The sequence below is a fragment of the Pelobates fuscus genome, chromosome 7 (assembly GCF_036172605.1).
Source record: "Pelobates fuscus isolate aPelFus1 chromosome 7, aPelFus1.pri, whole genome shotgun sequence".
Taxonomy (NCBI): Eukaryota; Metazoa; Chordata; class Amphibia; order Anura; family Pelobatidae; genus Pelobates; species Pelobates fuscus.
Window position 1 is genome coordinate 79,998,609 of NC_086323.1, and position 22,622 is coordinate 80,021,230.

The following is a 22,622-nucleotide window of genomic DNA, read 5'->3' on the forward strand; positions in this document are numbered from 1 at the left end:
GCTATAGTCACCTGGAAAGAAGAATTAAACATAGACATTAATATTAGACATTGGGGTTCTTCATTGATAGAAGTTTCAAAGAACATTCATTCGTTAAATTTACTAAAAACCCAATTTAAGGTTTTAAATAGATGGTATTTAGTTCCAGATAAATTAAATAAAATGTATCCCATAATAAATCATTTATGTTGGAGATGCGGTACAGTCACAGGCACTTTTAAGCACATTTGGTGGGAGTGTAGCAAACTGAACAACTTGTGGAGTAACATACAAAGGTTTGTGTCTGTAGCTTTGAACCTTAAGCTGAAGCTCTCTCCAGAGGTCGTCCTACTCCATCTAAACTGGCCAGTAATGGCGCATGATTTGAAAATTATTCTTATTCACCTTTTTTTAGCAGCCAAAATTGTGATTGCTAGAGGATGGAAAAACGACAGGGACGTTCCTTGGGAGCATGTTAGAGCTCAGCTTACGTTTCAAATAAAAATGGAATTATTGCTGAGCAAACAAACACTAAGTAGAAAAACAACAGTTTGGATGAAATGTTGGGAGCTGATCAACAAAGAGAGTCCTTAATAATATTGGGTCTATCAAAATTTAATTTTTACATAAATTAAAAGTGAATCCGTGTTTGATTGTTTATACCTTGGGTAATATAAACTATAAGACATACACTCTTACCCGATATGTTTCCTTCCCTCTCTTTTGCTGCATTGTCTTGTCTATGTAGACTTGTAAGTTAGAGTATCGTTTGTCTTTGGTCAAATTTGTATGTAATTATTGTCATGTAATGTACTGTATGTATTGTCTTTTTTGTACGAAAAAAAAAAAGAGAAAAGAAAGGGTAATACCTTTACAATAAAGATTATTAAAAAAAAAAACAACATCATAAAGAGTTGCCTTTTTCAAAAGAGTGGAGAGAGCTTTTGATCTATGGAGCAGTGCATCATCAATCTGTTTCCCAGATGGGGTCCTCTTATCTCATCCAGTATCTAAAACACAATTATAATCTTAATAAAATAATAATAAAAAATATTTCACAAGCAAAATCTTTTCCTATCCGTATCGCTACCCCTCTTTTCTTTCCTTCTGTCGAGGATGCCTTTATAACATTTGCCGTTTTGTCTACCCATATAAAAGTCTCTATTTGACTTGACCCAATGGGTCTTCTGTAAAAAGCATATTTTTTATTTTTTTCTGTTTTAATCAACTCTATATAGGCTGATCTTTTTTGAGTGCTTTTAAGACCTTGGGTGTTGAGTGTAAGCATCCTAACCATATAATAACAATAATAACAAAGTATTTAACCAGGAAAGGTACATTCAGATTACTCTGGTTTCCAAGTACATCCTGGGGATGTTACCTTAGCCCAACATCCAGGGGTTGTTACTATCACCCAATTTAATGGGACTCATCATATCCTAACATATTCATATCTCTCTCTCTCTGCAACTGGCTTAAACATTACAAAACATACAACATAACCACACATAAGGTCCACAAAGGACCCAATACCAGCCCCCTTAGTCCAGAACCCCCTGCCTGGACTCCCAGCATATGATCCCCACAGGCTATAAAATACTGAAGCTACAAACCGTAGCTATTCTATATTAGGTGGCACAATCCAACCCAACTCGGCCAAGGATATATTTTTGCTCTCTGCAAGAGGAAGAGAGAAAGAAAGAAAAAAAAACGGAAAAAAAAACACACTCCCAGAAATCTTGTTAAGCGTGACATATTAACCCTTATTATTAAATGGTCGGAATTTTATACATATTTCTAAAACTGGATCCTTCCGTCGTTAAACTCCAAGAAACTGTATTCACTTAAGCCTTATATAAAAAAAAAAAAACATATTATTCACAAAATTCTCAGTAGGGCGTTTCTATATCCTTATTTTGTGTCCCAGTAGATTATACAAATGTGAACATTTCCTATTTCCGTTATTAAAAAAAAAGTGCTTCACTCATAACAGTGACATATTTTATCACAGTCTATTTGGGACCCACCGCTAGTGTCAATGATAATCTGTGATATTTATTCCCTTATTCCACTACAATATCTTAATTCCATACTCTCCGTTTTCAATTCTAATGTGAAGAGAGAGAAAAAAAAAATAAAAATAAACCAAAACCCCACACCCCCAAAAATCTTGTTAAGTGTGACGTATTAACCCATATTATTACCTTATTTTATGTCCCAATAGATTGTAAATAAGTGACCATTTCCTATTTCAGTTTTAATAAAAGTGCTTCACTCATAACAGTGACATATTTTATCACAGTCTATTTGAGACCCACCCTTAGTGTCAATGATAATAGACTTATTATATCAAATAAGCCCTCCATCTCAGTCTGTAATATTTATTATCTTATTCCACTACAATATCTTAATACCATACTTTCCGTTTTAATTCTAATGTGAGGAGAGAAAAAAAAAGTGATCATATTAACAGACCCTATCCCTATTACTTCTCTTCCTACTCAGTACAACAATTTCAATTGAAGCCATAAAGAAGCCTTTTGGGGATAATAAAATATTACTATATCATTATCCTGCATCACTACTAATTTAATTGGATATCCCCATTTGTATTTCATCAGATTATTCCTCAATATATTAGTTACTAGTTCAAAGCCTCTTCTGTATTTCCTGGTAGCCCATGATAAGTCCTGGAATATTTTCAGGTCGAGGTATGGATATTTGTAATTTTTTCCTACTTTTTCTCTGGGTTTAAGCATGACTTGTTTTTTAAACCAAAATTGCTTAAAACAAATGATCATGACTATATTTGCCGATGCTGGTAGTCCTTTGGGCCTAGGGAGATGATAAAATCTATCCATTACATTATTCATTGATTCCATATCCATACCCAAGTCCCGGAAAAACAACAGTAGATATTTTTTCGAATTTATCCCCTATGACTTGTTCCTCAATCCCTCTAACGTGAATGTTATTGTGCCTGCTGCGATCTTCCAGTTCTCCCATTTTTTGTTCCATGTTATCCTGTCTTGCTGACATCTGAGCTTGGTGAGTTTTTATTATCTTTTCTTGGGAGTCTGCAACATTGAGCCTTTCTTCTATGTTAATTACTTTTTGGTTTATTAAAGCAATCTCTTTCTTTATCTCCTGAACATTAATTTGTATTTCTAAGGAGATTTTCTTGAGCAGTTTTTGTTGGCTTTTCTCAAAAATTTCAGTGAACATTATTTGTATTTCATTCCCTGTTGGTACATTCCTTTCTCTATCTTCCCCATGGTTAAATGAAACACCTTCTTCGCTGTCACCCAGACTAGGAGATTGAGGAAGAGGTTCTATTTCAATTGTCAAAAGTAAAGACAAATAAGTCAATGGGACCTGATGGAATACACCCAAAGCTATTAAAAGAGCTTAGTGGTGTACTAGCAAAACCATTAACAGATTTATTTAACCAATCATTGTTAACAGGAGTAGTCCCAGAAGATTGGAAGTTAGCGAATGTTGTGCCCATTCACAAGAAAGGTAATAGGGAGGAGTCGGGCAACTATAGGCCAGTAAGCCTTACTTCAGTAGTGGGGAAAGTGATGGAAACCATGTTAAAGGATAGGATTGTTGAACATCTAAAAACACATGGATTTCAAGATCAGAGACAACATGGGTTTACTTCAGGGAGATCATGCCAAACTAATCTTATTGACTTTTTTGATTGGGTAACTACAATTATAGATCAGGGTGGTGCAGTAGACCTTGCTTACCTAGATTTCAGTAAGGCTTTTGACACTGTTGCACATGGAAGGCTTATCAATAAACTGCAATCTTTGAGTTTGGATTCCAATATTGTTGAATGGGTAAGGCAGTGGCTGAGTGACAGGCAACAGAGGGTTGTAGTCAATGGAGTATATTCAAAGCTTGGGCTTGTCACCAGTGGGGTACCTCAGGGATCTGTACTTGGACCCATTCTCTTTAATATTTTTATTAGTGATATTGCAGAAGGTCTTGATGGTAAGGTGTGTCTTTTTGCGGATGATACTAAGATATGTAACAGGGTTGATGTTCCAGGAGGGATAAGCCAAATGGCTAATGATTTAGGTAAACTAGAAAAATGGTCAGAGTTGTGGCAACTGACATTTAATGTGGATAAGTGCAAGATAATGCATCTTGGACGTAAAAACCCAAGGGCAGGGTACAGAATATTTGATAGAGTCCTAACCTCAACATCTGAGGAAAGGGATTTAGGGGTGATTATTTCTGATGACTTAAAGGTGGGCAGACAATGTAATAGAGCAGCAGGAAATGCTAGCAGAATGCTTGGTTGTATAGGGAGAGGTATTAGCAGTAGAAAGAGGGAAGCGCTCATGCCATTGTACAGAACACTGGTGAGACCTCACTTGGAGTACTGTACACAGTACTGGAGACCCTATCTTCTGAAGGATATTGATACCTTAGAGAGAGTTCAAAGAAGGGCTACTAAACTGGTTCATGGATTGCAGGATAAAACTTACCAGGAAAGGTTAAAGGATCTGAACATGTATAGCTTAGAGGAAAGACGAGACAGGGGGGATATGATATAAACATTTAAATACATAAAGGGAATCAACACAGTAAAGGAGGAGACTATATTTAAAAGAAGAAAAACTACCACAACAAGAGGACATAGTCTTACATTAGAGGGACAAAGGTTTAAAAATGATATCAGGAAGTATTACTTTACTGAGAGGGTAGTGGATGCATGGAATAGCCATCCAGCTGAAGTGGTAGAGGTTAACACAGTAAAGGAGTTTAAGCATGCGTGGGATAGGCATAAGGCTATCCTAACTATAAGATAAGGCCAGGGACTAATGAAAGTATTTAGAAAACTGGGCAGACTAGATGGGCCGAATGGTTCTTATCTGCCGTCACATTCTATGTTTCTATGTTTCTATGTATAAAAAAAAAGTAGACAGTCTTTTTTCAGTTCTTGTGTCTTTAATTTCTTTTTTTGAAGCTTCACTTTCAGGATTTTTTTTTGAGGTCATATTCAGAGTCTGGCTAACCAGGCCTCTTTCCATACATAGGAAGGTAATGGATTTATCCACCAACCACTGTCTCCTTTTTTTTATTGTCTTCCCACCTACCTCCCCAATGTAATTCTTCAAAATTAAGGGGAAGATTTGCTTCTCTTTAGGACTTAGTATTATAATGCCAGTTTAAATATACTAGAAGTATAAAATATATTGAAAGTATAAGAAGAACTGTGGTCCAGTCCAAAACAATATCACTGTTATGCACAGCCCAATAAACAGACATTCGTGTACTCATCTATTTGTACAGTGCAGACTCCCATTCAGTATCCGGCCAGTACGCCAGCCCTTCTGGGTTTGGGCTTTACCGAAGCTTCCTGGGTTTCCCCTCGTATAGCTCACAGCCGGTCATTCTCCTTAGAAGCTGCACGTCTCTTGAACCGTTCTTTGTGTAAATGCAGCCAGCCCCTCTTACAAGGGTCAGTTTGTTATTCCTCTGAGCGTCTTCCTGCCTTAGCGTTGTAAATCCTCAGCCGAGTTGTTTCATTTCGCGAGCATGTGTCTTACGTCATCGCTCCGCCCCCGTCTCGGTTAGTTGGTTGGTTTTTTTTTGTTATATTTAAAAATGAGGGATTTTTTCGAGCAGATTAAGAACAACCTGCATCGCACTTCAGAATACAAAATTACTTTTTAGGCCAGATACTAGCATAGAGTGTGATTCCCAACAATTTTGTGGATCAAGCCACATGTTTCGTAGTGTGTTTTGGAATTCTTAAACAGACAAAAAGTCCAAGGAATCAATGAATTAATCTTCATCGATGGAATTTAAGTATTGCAATAACTGACAACCTTTAAGCACCAGTATTTTCAACATACAGTCTTTTGTAATGTTAATAAGTTTCCAAATCTAGACCAAAATAGCAGGATTGCCATGTCCATTTTGCTTGGGGCCCCCAAATTCCTTCTAACAACCCATATGATGTTAAGCCCACCACTGCTTCAAAGTACCCCAATGTTAGTGGGTCCTACGCTAATTACAAAATGTGGGAGACAAATTAAATAGTACTGGTGCTAAAAACAAGCTACAGTGTATTAAATTAATTTCTTTGTAAGAGCAAAGTGAGTATACAAAAATAAAGAGTGATAAAAGCAATTAAAAACAGTGTAACAACTAAACAATTAAAGTGTTGGTGCTTGAATGAGTATACTCACATTTGCAGATAATATCTGTGCTGCATGAAGAAAATAATAAAAGTGACATGACTATAAAACTCCTCCTATTTATACACACACCTGTGGCCGCCTCTAAAGAGGTCTCAGAAGCTGGGGGGCCTGGGCGGGGTGCTTAATCCCAAAGGAATCTGGTCTGGATTCCAAATATGCTTGCACAGAGAAGAGTTTGGGGGACACCCAAGAGATGCATTTTGCAAGAAAGGTGCTGCCGCAGTGACCAATATCCTTTAAAAAAAAAAATTAGTTGAGGGTATTGATGAAGTCAATAGACTGCTTAGTAAGACTCTATTAAGTGATTACTTTTGAAGGAACAGTGAGAAATGGCATTTGAGGAAGATAGTCAAAGTTATGAAGTAATGGGTAATGGGCAGCTCGGAATGGAAGTTGGAAGGAGAGTATTTTATGAGAGAAATGGAGAACATTGATAGAAAAGCAGTGAGACATAGTCGTGTTGCATTGGTAATATCAGAGACAACAAAGATTAAATTGTATTTTTGATGAATAATTTTTGCACATTTTTCAACACAGCTCCATGTCAGGCACAAGACCTTATCGAAAGCGTATTCTGTGAAAGCAACAATGCCTCTTTATCTTGGTCAGCAAGCAGTGGGGCAGTCTATTACTTGGCCAGTCTGTCTGGAAATGGGACAACTTTGTATTGCAACACAACAGACACCAGCTGCTCATTCCCTGCCTTGACCTGTGGTCAGAGTTACAATGCATCAGTGGTAGCCATGGACAACAAGTGCAGGAGTGTCTTATCTGCTACAACCACATTTGATACAGGTAACAATATTGGCCATATAATGTATTGTGGTCTTTCTAACTTTTATTCCTTGATTTAATATTTTTGGATAAGCTTTCCAAATAATTTAATATTTTTAGATAATCTTTTAAAATTATTATTTTTTTTACAAAAAAAGAAAATATATCAATATGTAAAAAAAATCTAAATATTACAAAATAACAAATTTTCACAACATAAAATCATTTTAAAAGTTTATCTAAAAATATTAAATAATTTGTAAATCGTATCCAAAAATATTAATGTGCTAAACAGAGTTGACGTAGACTTAAAATTCTATAAGACATATGGCCACAGTGAAGAGAAAATGGGGAAACCTCAGAAAGAATCTTAACACAAAGGAATTGTGTAACCCCAAACAATTTAATAAGAACCAACTAAAAAACAGTAATTTAACTTACCGTAAATTTATTTTACCTTAATATGGTGGCAGTACAGGGGGAGGGAGGGGGAATATATTTTCCTCAGGTACAAGCCCTAAAAGGAAGCAAAGTTAAAAAGTCCCTCCCACTCATGGCATAAATACTCTGCCCAAGAACCCTCAGTTCATGGCAAGAATACACACAGAGACACCAATACTGCAAAATATTTATTAACAAAGAGGGAGGGAAAAGGTTGTACTGCCATTACATTAAGGAAAAAGAAATTTACGGTAAGCAAAATTGGTGTTTTTTTTCTGGCATATGGTGTTAGTACAGGAAGGATATTGCAAGATCCCACCAAACCAGGGCAGGAATTAGGCAACAACTGCATGTGGTAACTTTCGCCAAAAAGCAGCTTCAGAGGCCAAGAATGTCTAGCCTGTAGTGTTTTATGAAGGTGTTATAAGAAGACCAGGTGACTGCTCTACAGATGTCTTCTGGTGAAACTTGAAATTTCTCAGCCCAAGATGTGGCCATGGCTCTTGTACAATATGCTTTTACTAATGTGGTTAATGGTAAATCACTAGAAGATTAAGCCAGCTTTATAGTATACACAAACCATCTTGAAATCAGAATTCTTGGATGCCTTTTCACCTTGGAATTTTCCCAAATATTTAACAAAAAGATGAACAGATTTTCTTATATTAGAAGAATGGTCAATGTTAACTTGCAGGGATCTCCTTACATCTAACATGTGCCATTATTCTTCGTGATGAGAAGATGTGACAGTACAAAATAAAGGCAAGACCGATTATTTATAGCTTTTTATGTAATAACCTTTGGAAAAAAGGAAGGCTTTGGGTGCAAAATGACCTTGTCAGGAACAATATTGTGAATTCATCAGAAGCAGAATTTGACTAACTCTTTTAGACGATGAAATTGTTAGCAAAAAAGCAGCCTTTAGAGATAAGAGTTTCAGAGAGATGTCTTCCAGCTTTTTAAGCCACTTGATTTAGTCCTTTTCCATTCTTTCAGGATAAACAGGACTAGACATACAGTTGCAAGAAAAAGTATGTGAACCCTTTGGAATGATATGGGTTTCTGCACAAATTGGTTATAAAATGTGATCTGATCATCATCTAAGTCACAACAATAGACAATGACAGTCTGCTTAAACTAAAAACACACAAAGAATGAAATGTTGCCATGTTTTTATTAAACACACCATGTAAACATTCACAGTGCAGGTGGAAAAAGTATGTGAACCCTTGGATTTAATAACTGGTTGAACCTCCTTTGGCAGCAATAACTTCAACCAAACGTTTCCTGTAGTTGCAGATCAGACGCGCACAACGGTCAGGAGGAATTCTTGACCATTCCTCTTTACAGAACTGTTTCAGTTCAGCAATATTCTTGGGATGTCTGATGTGAATTGCTTTCTTGAGGTCATGCCACAGCATCTCAATCGGGTTGAGGTCAGGACTCTGACTGGGCCACTTCAGAAGTTGTATTTTCTCCTGTTTAAGCCATTCTGTTGTTGATTTACTATGCGTTGGGTCATTGTCCTGTTGTAACACCCATCTTCTGCTGAGCTTCAGCTGGTAGACAGATGGCCTTAAGTTCTCCTGCAAAATGTCTTAATAAACTTGGGAATTCATTTTTCCTTTGATGATAGCAATCCGTCCAGGCCCTGACGCAGCAAAGCAGCACCAAACCATGATGCCCCCACCACCATACTTCACAGTTGGGATGAGGTTTTGATATTGGTGTGCTGTGCCTCTTTTTCGCCACACATAGTGTTGTGTGTTTCTTCCAAACAACTCAACTTTGGTTTCATCTGTCCACAGAATATTTTGCCAGTACTGCTGTGGAACATCCAGGTGCTCTTGTGCAAACTGTAAACGTGCAGCAATGTTTTGTTTGGACAGCAGTGGCTTCCTCTGTGGTATCCTCCCATGAAATCCATTCTTGTTTTGTGTTTTACGTATTGTAGATTCGCTAACAGGGATGTTAGCATTTGCCAGTGACTTTTGTAAGTCTTTAGCTGGCACTCTAGGATTCTTCTTCACCTCATTGAGCAGTCTGCGCTGTGCTCTTGCAGTCATCTTTACAGGACAGCCACTCCAAGGGAGAGTAGCAGCAGTGCTGAACTTTCTCCATTTATAGACAATTTGTCTTACCGTGGACTGATGAACAGCAAGGCTTTTGGAGATACTTTTATAACCCTTTTCCAGCTTTATGCAAGTCAACAATTCTTAATCGTAGGTCTTCTGAGAGCTCTTTTGTGCGAGACATCATTCACATCAGGCAATGCTTCTTGTGAAAAGCAAACCCAGAACTGGTGTGTTTTTTATAGGGCGGGGCAGCTGTAACCAACACCTCCAATCTCATCTCATTGACTCCAGTTGACTGACATTTCACTCCAATTAGCTCTTGGAGATGTCATTAGTCTAGGGGTTCACATACTTTTTCCACCTGCACTGTGAATGTTTACATGGTGTGTTCAATAAAAACATGGCAACATTTAATTATTTGTGTGTTATTAGTTTAAGCAGACTGTGATTGTATATTGTTGTGACTTAGATGATGATCAGATCACATTTTATGACCAATTTGTGCAGAAATCCATATCATTCCAAAGGGTTCACATATTTTTTTCTTGCAACTGTATCTGCAATATAAACACATTGAGAATCCATATTTAAACTATAATAAAATAAACAGAAGTTTTCAAAGTGGATAACTTAAAATCCTCCCTTTAAAAACCTCTGACCCGTGTGGAGGAGCTGGTGACACGGGAGATCCTTATTGACAAGCATCCATGCTGATATAAGGATCTGCACAGCTTACCTTGATTTTTTATTTATTTTTGCCAAATTTCAGACGTTCCGATTTGTGCATGCACAGTTGCACAATCGGAACTTCTGTGGTATGCAAGGCCTCCTGGGCATGCACTCCACCGCTGTATGCATCCTGCATGTGTCCTGATAACGCATTGACTGACTGCCGCCGAGGACCGACTTTTCCGGTTTGCCAGGTCTGCTCTCGGAAAATAAAAAGCAACAGGTCTTCGCTCCATAACTCCCCATTTGGAGCATGGCCACTCAGCTCTCCACCCGGAGAACTTTCAGGCCATATCCCCCTGGCAGCAACCCATGTGTATCATCATTCGACGCTCGTCTGTCTCCTGCTGGGGACAAGGAAACGGGGACAAGGGCTGTTGGACAGTTTTCATTCTTTTTCAGGCTTGTCCCTAAGGAAAGTACATTCAAGGCACACTTAAATAAAATAGGTGAAACAGTGTGCATTTAGAATTTGTAAATAATGAAAAATGCCATGCCACATCTACTATTTTACTGCCATCAATGGTTTAAAACTATTCTGTCTGCTTTCATTCTTAATGAGGAGGTATGTAAAGTGAACAAATTAGTAATGATGTTTGTGTAGAACTGTCAATTAGGTTACAGCGGTGTTGCACAACCCAGACCAAAATAGGAGAACTGGAAGTTCTAATCTGAACAAATTTTCAAATGTTATTGTTAATAAACCACAATTCACCATTGAGTGAATAAATCTATACATTTAAACACTGACACAATACAATACACAGTAAAAATATACAGTGTGCAAAGTGAAATAAACAAACACATTGATATACCTGACTTGTGATACAATGGTTCTATACAATTATTTTATTAAATAAAAAGTTAGGAACATATATATATATATATATATATAGTACACTTGGTGTACATCCTGGTGAAACTCAAATTAGAACCAGCTGCTTGCTATGTGCAGGTTCTGAATTGCAGGCAAATGCATGTCCAGAATGGGTAGAGTCAGAATTTTGGTCATCAAAATTCTCACAATATATATATATATATATATATATATTTTTTTTTACTATTAATTTATATTAAAGGGACACTGTAGGCACTATGACAATTGCATTAAATTAAATTAGGTATAGTGTCTGGTGTGCTCTGGCAATCTCCTTCCATGGAACATTAAAGCATTTTCGAGCATTTTAACACTAAATAAGGGTCCCTGGCCACCTACAAGCCAGCCCCTACTGGAGGTATGGCTATGGCACACTTCCTTCTAGCCATACCAATATATACAATCAATGAACTGGTACTCTTACCCAATTACAGCTATCCATTGCTGCTCATTTTAATGCTTCCTCATAAGCCCAAGTGCATAGAGGTGATGGGCTGCTGGGAACTATCCTTATTAAAAACGATGTAATGCCGAATGGAAGGACAGTGTTTTTTAACCCCTTAAGGACACATGACATGTGTGACATGTCATGATTCCCTTTTATTCCAGAAGTTTGGTCCTTAAGGGGTTAAATCACTAAGCAGAAGCTTCATGTCAACTTTTATTGTTTGTACCCATACTGCATGCATGCTACCTATTTCCTTCCTATGCAATTTTGTAAACTGGCTCTCTAGGAGTATATATATATATATAGTTATTTTGAAATGTCTACATTTGTGGAATCATTTGATTACCTTTTTTCAATAAATCTTTTTTTTTATTGAATATAGAAGGACTACAACATTTATTATACATAGTAAGGTATAATGAAACAGTTTATTTTTCTTTCTTCTCATCACTATCCTGTTAAAAACGGTTCTTCCTGGTTTAAAAAGTAGTCTGGACACTACTGGTGTAAGGAGAGTTACTTAGACTTTTCATCACAGCAGTAGGGATAAGTTCCGTCTGTATATCTCAGGCTAACTTTTTGGAATTCATGTCTCTTTACATATATCCAACACTTGAAACACATAAAGTGCTGTATATTTCCTAAATTGTTCATTTTTAATGGAGTACTTCTATTGATTTTTACATTATGCTCGTATTCATCCTTCACTCAGTTCATATGGGTGAGGGAACGGGAGGACACTTAAGCTGTTCTACCTGTAGGTGGATAGTGCTGTAAATTCTAACAATCAGTCACAGCACACAGGTTGAGCTGAAAGGGTAACCATTTAGCAGGTACTCCTCAAATGAACAATCCAGTTTCCAAATGGGCAAAAAAAAGTTGAATTCACTCTGTAGTAGATATACCCCCAGCAAATCTTTCATGCATGTATTCATTGAGAGTTTATCATAAAAGAGCTCTTATGACTGCAGCCTTTGCAAGCCCTTCCCTTTTTCCTGGAAGAGTCCAACAGACTCCTTGAGAAGCCTCTGAAACTCTCCTACTGTGCATGCACACACAGCATTCTGATCTGAGGTCTGACAATCAGGTGTACTCAAGCAGAGTGCGCCAATCACTTCTGTTAGCTCAGGGTAGCTAACGGAAGTAGGAAGCAAACCTCTCTGGCTGATTGAGAGGCAATGGGAGTGATTCATGACTTATTTAGAAAAGTACTGATTTCTCATACAAATCAGCACTTTTATAAACTGTCATAATGGGATACACCTCACCAATAAAGCACTTTAAGCTGATTTATTATGGGTGTGGAGTGGCCCTTTAAGAACGGACCTATTTGATTCAAAAACTGAAGTTTAGATGGTTAGAAAGTGACTAAATGTTATGATGTCGGCATTAAGGGCATTCATTCAATCTTGCATTTTATTTATTTGAGCCATAGAACTGGCCAGCAGCACTCAGGGCTGCACATGTGTAGAAAACACTAAGCCTTGTGCAGTGGAAGCACCTCTAATGATGCACTCACACTTCACTTACTGGGGACACTTCTTTGATGGAACTCGGATAAAAGACACCAGAGAACAACCTTGAATGGCTAAACAGGACCGTGAAATTGGGACTTTTCCTAAAGAAAAAACCTGATAATTGTCCTCTTGGGTAGATATAGGATCTATGCCCTGAAATACTGACAAGATTTGTAAGTCAAAACCATTTGTGAAGTTAAACATAAATAATAATCTTGCAATAGTCAAATGTGTATTGTGATTTTATCACAAACTACATATGGCCTGCACATTTTTACAATGAGACAGCATCAATAATTCATTGATTATTAAATAATTACTTTTTTTTTTTTTTTTTTTTTTTTAAATAGTCCCTTGTGTTCCCCAAAACACAAAAGTGTTCACGGATTGCAAGAATAATTCAGCCACATTCTTGTGGGAGAGAAGTGAGGCTTTGTCATACCTGGCAATAGTACATGAAGACGACAACTATGTACACCTGTGTGACACTGAAAATACTGAATGCCTAGTCTATAATCTAAACTGTGGAAGTACTTATTCATTCTCTGTATTGGCAACAGACTTGAAATGTAACAGCTCCTTCTCTTCTCCTGTTCTGGCTGGTGTTGGTAAGTTTGATACTTCAACTTGAGCTTATTGTTTTCCTCCAGCTTTCTTTTTCACAATAAAGTTTACCCCCAACAGTTAAGTGAGTCTTATTAAAGAAACTTCTTGAAAAACCACCTCAAAAGTGAATAAAACTAGAGTAATTACCATGCCAATAATGGTCATTTATTCTTCCTTTGGGGTCCAACAGGAACGCTGCTAGAGCACCTTGTCTCTCCTTTTGATGTCACATGCCCTCTAAATTCAGCTATTGGCAAAAACAAACATTTTTAAGGGGATGTGAACTCCCTGCCACTGTATATGCTATGCCTTCCATGTTCAGTTTGAATAACAGATATTCACGCCATTCATGGAAGCTTTTTAGAGCAATAATAGAATGAATGGCACAGGAAGGGTGAACCCAAAAATGATAGACAACACGTTTCATTGTCTTAATGTACTCTGGTGGCAAATAATCCACAATAATGAAGAGACAATGGTTCTACTCTTGTTCCATCCAATAATTAAGTAGTGTACTCAAATTGGTTTAAAAGGAAAATAGTATTTTTTTTTCTGAAAATCAAAATGTTACTTACCGTAATATAGTTTCTTAGTTCATTATTTTGTAACGAATATATACAAGTAGATAAATATAAATATGGGCAGGTGGCAAAGGAGCGAGGGATAATAATTAAGATAAAGGGGCTTAAGGAAAAGAAAACTGCAAGAAAAAAATAAATGCCAGTGCCATTGTAGAATTGTCTTCCCCAAAGGACCTGGGTAAGCAAGCAAAAGATTTACTTATATGTATACATTACAACATAATACACAAATAAGCTATGATACACCTAATCTTTTTATTTTAAATAGTGATAAGAGAAATTATGATTGTTTTCTTTTAACATGAGGGACACATATTTTTTGTTTTTGCTGGAATGGTACAAAATAAGCTCAAATGGATTATAGAGATTAGTGTTAAACCATAAGAGAAGAATCATTTTGAATAGGAAACCTACATGTAAATAGTAAATGTTTAGTAATTCAGTTCTCTTTCATTTGCTACAGTCCCGTGCCCACCGGGCCAAGTGGAAACATCGATCTATCACAGGAATGTGAAGCCTCAGGAAGTCGAAATAACCTGGAACGGAAGTCACTGTGGGGAAGAATATATGGCTACTGTGCAAGGGGAAATAGGAAATGATGAAGAATCTTCATTTATCTTGCATTCTTACTGGACATCATATATGGACTTTTACATTCCTGTGCCCTGCAGCTCATCTTATAATGTCACTGTCACTGCAAGGAACCTTGCTGGAGTTAGTGATCCCAGTGAGCCTATTAAAGGTTGCACAGGTATGTAAGCTGAACTATACACAGTGTTTATGTATAAATTCTAAGTAGGTTACAGGCTGTGTCCCACTATTTTAAGCTGCACTTGTTTTCCAACACAAACACTGGTTTTAATATAAAAAGTAAAAAGAAAACAAATCTGAAAAGTCGTCTAATGCACGTAAATAATAGTACAAATACCTAATACCAGGAAATTTCCACTCACCCTTTGCCATTGGCAAGTGAAAATTTAGCCTGGCTTGTAGAAATTCACTTCTGGTGAGTGTACCATGGCCACTTCATGTTTGTAATAGCAACTTTCCAATGCAGGGGAAATCCTCTCCATGCTGATGACCCTCTGGCTTTGCTAGTACCAGCTAGACCAGGGATAGGTAACCTTTGGCCCTCCAGATGTTTTGGACTATATCTCCCATGATGCTTTGCCAGCATTATGGGTCTAAGAGAATTATGGGGGATGTAGTCCACAACATCTGGGGTGCCAAAGGTTGCCTATGCCTGAGCTAGACCATTACCATAGAATAGCTGTAGTTGCCATCGGTGGAGAGCAGAAGAATCACCTGAGGGCGGTTTCTTCAGCTCTCCTCATTCAATCAATTACTTAGCATAGAGACTATGCAGAAGAATTGATTTAAAGGTGGAAAGAAAACCTGTTTCCAAAGCATTCTAAATTAAGGTTTTACTTACCTTAAAAGGGACACTTTAGTCACCAGTACAACTACAGCTTATTGTATTTGTTCTGGTGAGTATAATCATTCCCTTCAGGCTTTTTGCCGTAAACACTGTTTTCAGAGTAAATGTAGTGTTTACAAACAGCATAGGGATACCTCCACTGACCACTCGTCAGATGGCTGCTAGAGGTGCTTCCTGGGGGGGCGGGCATCGTCTCCACCCTCTGCATGGATATACTGAACTATCCTCATAGAGATTCCTTGATTCATTACATATCTATCATAATATGCAGATTGGCCAGAGCTGTGTTTGGCTTGTGCTGGCTCTGTCTGCCTCCTTGACAAGCTCTGCCAACCCAATGCTTTCCTATTTGAAAGCATTGTGATTGGCTCAGGATTTCACTTTTGATTAAGTCAGCCACGAGGGCAGATCAGGGGCAGACTGAAGTAAGATTTTGCTCTATTTAGAGGGTTAGATGGTGGTTTTAACACTACTGGGTTCAGGAATTCATGTTTGTGTTCTTGACCCTATTGTGTTCTTTTAATGCAGTGACGGGATCTAGACAAAAGCTTCTCAATGAGAAGCCTTTGATAGGTCCATCTAACTGCGTTATAGTGCAGGCACACACTCTGAGCTGGCAAAGGGAGGGAAACTATAAGATAGAATAGGGAGGTAGAAGCAATTTTTATATTTGTTGGCAGTGGGCAGTGCCAAATAGAAGATAAATTGTTTATATGGGAAACAGGGATTGAGTGATACTCTCAAAATTCCCACACCTTCAAGGACTATACACAATTGAAATTAAGCCGAAATGGCAGTGAGTCCGGTTAATTAACCTGGTGTTTAAATAGCACACTTTTACACCCAGTTCTTGCTTTCAATGTTATTTCTTTCCTTGCAATATCTTTAATATATAGAAATTAGACAATACCTGACTTTGTGTATGGCAAGAAGATACAAACATTGATGATATATGGATATCTGTGAAATAGGCGCTTGTATAGTGTAAAAACGATTACAATGGAGTAGCAGCTACCACCCAAATAGGAACCCTTCGTCCTAATATAAAGTAACAAACAACAAAGGAAACACCATTCCCTCACACAGTGGTGAAATGGTGTTCAGGAGTGAAGCGCTTAAGTAATACACTTACCCCTCGGGGTTAAAGGGGAGTATACAACAGTAGTAGAATCCTAGAAAATAGGTAGAATACAAATATAGAGTAGCACTGTACAACAAATGTACTATATAAATGTCTAATAAGGACGCACTCACGTGATTCAGAGCCTATGGATGATCGGCTCTGATCTTGTATGCAGACGTGTACTTTAAGGTGACACACACCTATCTTGCGTAAATCACAACCTCAGAAAAGAAAAAAACGGAAAAAACAGGGAAGCGAAGCCAACCCTGGTGTAGAGACCTTCAATATATATAGTATTGATACAGGTAATTGCTCACCTTCTAAGGAGCCTATAACTTGGCTCTCAGCGTATGTGCAAATATATCGATTTAGGGTGATATTTGCCCTTCTTGGTAGCAGGCCTACAGCTCTACCCGCAACGACGGGGACGCGGCTCTGGGGCCCGTCCACAATGCCTTCCCAGGCTGAAGACCACATGGAGTCAGACTCCAAGGCACCAACCACACCGTCGGAGGCTCACGCGGTGCTGGCGGCGACAGAACATCCGAGCCCCACATGATGCCCAAAATAGGGACAACCCGGCCTCTTCGAGCTCCCGAGTCCGTGGATCACAGGTGACGGCCTTCACGAGAGCCTGGGGCTGGCAGACGGCAACCACAGGTCCGCGCCAAGTCACATCACTATGGAACTTACAAATTGCCGGGGCCATCTTCCCCACCTCTCAGACGCGCACGGCCGTTCTGCCCAACAACGGTATAGGCTGATGCAGCCCCACTAACGGACAGCTACACTACCACCACGCTTGACTAGGAACTGTCCAATCGTTAACGATGTTACCATTTTCTCTTACCTTAATCTGTTGAACATAATATTTTGTGAGACTACTATAGTTAAGCATAGTCGGTCATATCTGCGCATGTTATGTGTTTTTCCAGCTCTACAATTTAACTACTGATAACACACAATTTGCCATATGATAGACTTTACCTGCTTCCATACCCATCCGCAGGCTGCATACTAATTCCCTGGCAAATACTATACACTGTTGCAAAGGCTACTTACCGTATTTAGCAAAGGTAGAGAGCAGATGTTATATGCACCTGTAGAAGTTTCACCTACTTAAGTAACCCCAGCGATGGTCCAGTTAGCGTGAACCTAACTACAATAAGCATATCTTAAAGCAGCCCTGCATTGGAGACAATGTAATGTTATATTCGTTCTTTTTAACTACTATAGCATGTTATGTTCTATAAGCGATGACTACTAGCCTGTTCTTTTCCTAATTATGACTTCTCTCTGCATCATATACTAACTAGCTACTACTACATTGTAAGACATGTCGACACCTTAGGACTACATGGGTGTAGCTGAACTAGCATTGTTAAGCAACAATTATTCATGTTCTTATTCTTATACTCATTTTATCGACCAAGCTTGTATTATTATGTTTACATGACGTCTACAAAAAAAAAAAAAAAAATGGCAATCTTTCTTAGGGTTGTATTGTGCATCATCTTGCTGTCATTCACTCGTGTTACCCCACAATGCCTCCCCTCTTTATATTCTGTACCCCATAACGCATATGCCATAATAAAAGAAAGATTTACAAAAAAAGAAACAAAGATGGCAACTACCTACAAGAAGAAACTTGATTTCCCGTTACAACATTAAAGATCAGCTGATGAGGATACGGCGATTGCGAACGTCGGAAATTTCTACTTCCGGATTCAGAAGAACGGAGGATCAGCGTCCCATATGTGCTGTCATCCGCACGGCGTATGGTGCGTGATGTCGTCACAAGGGGGACAGATTGCGCACTATCAATATCACCTGACAGGCGGGGTAATAACAATCTGTGACTGGTTAAACTATTGGCCTGACCCATCAATAACGTGAATGTGGGTGTTATTTAAACTATGTGTAGCAGAGAACAAATTACCAATTGATAAAGCTGAATTAAATCAGTGAAACGCGTTTTGGTTGACTTCCCGATACCAGCATCATTTGTATGTTTTTTTTATTTTATTAAATAAATGTTTTAATTTTATTGCAAGCTGGTCTAGAGGAACTCTACTTTCTGCTACCAAGAAGGGCAAATATCACCCTAAATCGATATATTTGCACATACGCTGAGAGCCAAGTTATAGGCTCCTTAGAAGGTGAGCAATTACCTGTATCAATACTATATATATATTGAAGGTCTCTACACCAGGGTTGGCTTCGCTTCCCTGTTTTTTCCGTTTTTTTCTTTTCTGAGGTTGTGATTTACGCAAGATAGGTGTGTGTCACCTTAAAGTACACGTCTGCATACAAGATCAGAGCCGATCATCCATAGGCTCTGAATCACGTGAGTGCGTCCTTATTAGACATTTATATAGTACATTTGTTGTACAGTGCTACTCTATATTTGTATTCTACATATTTTCTAGGATTCTACTACTGTTGTATACTCCCCTTTAACCCCGAGGGGTAAGTGTATTACTTAAGCGCTTCACTCCTGAACACCATTTCACAAACATTGATGGTTTGCTCAAATGGGAACATAAAAGAATTATAGGGGTGTTGAAAAGACAATTATATCAACGTTGTTTTCAGCAGCTTTTTTTTTTTTTTTTTAAAGGAACAAGTCTCATGGCCTAATATTGTTTATATCTACAATAACACTATCTAATACCACCACCTCCCCTCCCAGACCTTTAAGGTTTTTTGGGTATAAAATCAGCTTCCATACTTTTATTTCAGCGCCGTGTTCTCCCCGTGTAAATGAACTGGAAATGGCAAATGGAAACATGTTGCTTTCATGGTATCAATCCACAAATACTGAGGAATACAGAGTCTTGGATATAGCTGATAACAGCACAGTCTGCAGAACATCAGCCCTGTCCTGTGAGATTCCCTTCAGAAACAGCACCATGTACCTTATTGCTGTTAACACTGCTGGAGAAAGTGAACCTGTATTTTTTTCTTGGAGCATCTAAAAAGTAATCAGGTGAGGATTGGAGGAATTTTGGTATAGTACTTACACAGAAATAAGACCTTGATCTAGGTAGGCTAGCAGGAGACCCGTAACCCTACCCAGACAAATAACTTAAAAGGACCACTATAGGCACCCAGGCCACTTCAGCTCAATGAAGTGGTCTGGGTGCCAGGTGCCCCTGGTTTTAACCCTGCAGCTGAAAACAGCATTTTTTTTTCCCCTGAAACTGCTATGTTTTTGATTGAGGATTAAAACAGCCTCTAGTGGCTGTCTACTTGACAGCCACTAGCGACCGCTTCTGCGATTCGCAGTGTGAAAATCAAAGAAACAACGCCATAGTGCCGGATTAAAGTAAGTGGCTGAAGGGGTTTTAACCCCTTCAGCCCAGCATGAGGGGGACGCTGAGGGAGCGGCGGACCTAATAACCCTATAGTGCCGCACTACAGTGGTCCTTTAAAAATGCTTGGCTTCATTTGGTAGTCACCAAGATATTAGGTCATATCCTGTAACGTGAGGTATGTAAAATAGAAGGGTAGAAGATGATTAACTGGAGCTGCATAGTGGGTTTCAGGGTGTGATGAAGTATTAAAGGAACACTGCAGGCTAAATATGGGAAAGTAAGAGTTTCTGGAAGTTTTACTCTGTCAACTTTCTACTGTAGAAAGCCAAAAGTGGTTACTGCACCCTGAAACCTTAGTCACGACATCACGTACAGCAGTACTTTTGGAGGGAAAAAATAAATAAGACTGCAGGTTGGGAGAAATTTAACTGTTTAGCTCAAAACAGTAGCATTGGGGAAAAAAAATATAAATCTTCAATTTGACTAGACTTGTAACTAGCTGGCTTGGTCAAACTGATTTCGGAAACAACCAGACAATGTTGCTGGAGGCAGCCAGTGGAGGATGTGGAAGAGGATAACCAGTCATTTAGCTTAAAGGGACACTATTGTCACCAGAACAACTACAGTTTACTGTATTTGTTCTGGTGAGTATAATCGATCCCTTCATGTTTTTGCAGTAAACATGGTCTTTTAAGAGAAAAGGTTGTGTTTACATTACAGCCTAGGGATACCTCCAGTAACCACACCTCAAATGGCTACTCTGTGTGCTTCTGGGAGCAGTGCTTACTTTCAGTGTCTCCACACTCTGCCTGGAGACACTGTTTCCTCATAGATGCATTGATTCAATGTGTCACTAGGAGTAGATGATGATTGACCAGGGATGTGCACAACACTTACAATCCACATCTAGCCCCACTTGCCTCCCTCAACATAGTAAAATTTTACTTGTATTCCAATCTGCTGCTGCAGCCTCTGATATGCCTCCTAGACAAGCTCCTACAGCAAAGCATTTTTATTGGCTCACATTAACACTTCTGTTGATGTCAGCCAAGCAGGTAGATCGGGGCAGAGGTTGCAGCAGCAGATTGGAATAAAAGTAAGATTTTAATATGTTTAGGGAGGCCAGTAGGGCTAGATGTTGATTGTAAAAGTTTGTGTTCCTGACACAATAATATTCCTTTAATATTTTAAATTTGACTTTTGTCTTCCAACTTGATACAGGAAAAAACAAGAGTCCTTGAAATCCCATACTGAAGCAACATGATTGCCACAATCCTGAACAGGCCTAAAATGACAACAACTAAAATGAGAAGGAAAAAAAAAAACTGATTGTCTACAGGCACACTTATTAAAGTTGAAATTCCATATAGAATGAGAAGACAGAATATGTTAAGATACATGATTTGCATTGTGTTTTTTTCTTTAAGATTAAATATAGGACTCAAAAAAAAAAATCAATAAAAAGAATTCTATAAAATCGTTATACATGCATTCAACTTACTTTTGTGTCTAAATGCACGGTTTGAGATCTTGGGTAACAAGAACAGTTTTGATATCCTCAAGTAGTAAATGTCTTGCAGCTCTGATCTATGCAAGGACAATTCATTTAATGACTAGATTACTGTGATTAATCTATGTTAAAGTAGATATTACTTTCCTATGTTAAGAGATAATTAGAAAATCGTAATCTCTTAATATAATCTGTTTAAATATTGCATTTATATTCTAATTCATTAGAATTTTTGAAGAAATCACTTGCCTACCTTTCCCACCAGCCCTTTTTATGCATCTTTAGTCAGGCTGTCAGTTAACCTAATAATCTTTCGTAACTAACCGTAAAAAAAGAACCCACTACAGGGTCGGCAAGCACAGAAGAGGAAGGGGACTGAGATACATGGAGGGGAGGGGGAGGGGAGAGAGAAGCTAAAATAGAATAGAAATAGAGGCTTCCCCAGAAGATGTATCTGATTGGACAATTATCTGAAGTGAATTAGTCACTTCCTGTGAAAAAGGGGAGGGCTTATAAAGGATGCAGTCATAAAAACTGCAGGTTTTGCAAGCAATTTTAGACTATACCACCAATGAATACATACATAAAAATATATATGCATGTGTTCATTGGGGTATATATAATACACTTTCTTCAAGTGGGGAGTGGTCCTTTAACCCCTTAAGGACACATGACATGTGTGACATGTCATGATTCCCTTTTATTCCAGAAGTTTGGTCCTTAAGGGGTTAATAAAGTGGTTTTGTTGTATAGATCAGGCTTCTGCAGTCTAACTGCTCAATTCTATGCCATTTAATTGTCAGTTTCCTAGTTACATCTTCCTGACATGGGACTTACATAGCCTCTACATATATCCTGTAAGAGCGATCTAATATTTAAACTTTTCATTGAAAATTGTTTTTAAGTTTGGAATTTCTCCAGCTCTGTTAATTGCTGCTATAACCTGCAGGAGCCTCTTGTGTGTGATTAAACTTAATCGAACAGAG

The 22,622-nt window shown here is 38.2% G+C and overlaps 1 protein-coding gene across 1 annotated transcript in view; it reads left to right on the top strand.

Annotated features, from left to right (window-relative positions):
• The window catches only part of LOC134567947 (fibronectin type III domain-containing protein 7-like), an 88,681-nt gene extending 67,284 nt beyond the window's left edge, over positions 1-21,397 (top strand). Inside the window, exons 13-16 of the mRNA XM_063426116.1 lie at positions 13,412-13,669; positions 14,712-14,999; positions 19,552-19,819; positions 21,361-21,397. Of these exons, the coding sequence (XP_063282186.1) occupies positions 13,412-13,669; positions 14,712-14,999; positions 19,552-19,787 (782 nt within the window). The 3' untranslated portion in view covers positions 19,788-19,819; positions 21,361-21,397. The remainder of the gene's footprint in view (positions 1-13,411; positions 13,670-14,711; positions 15,000-19,551; positions 19,820-21,360) is intronic.
• The last annotated feature ends 1,225 nt before the right edge of the window (positions 21,398-22,622 follow it).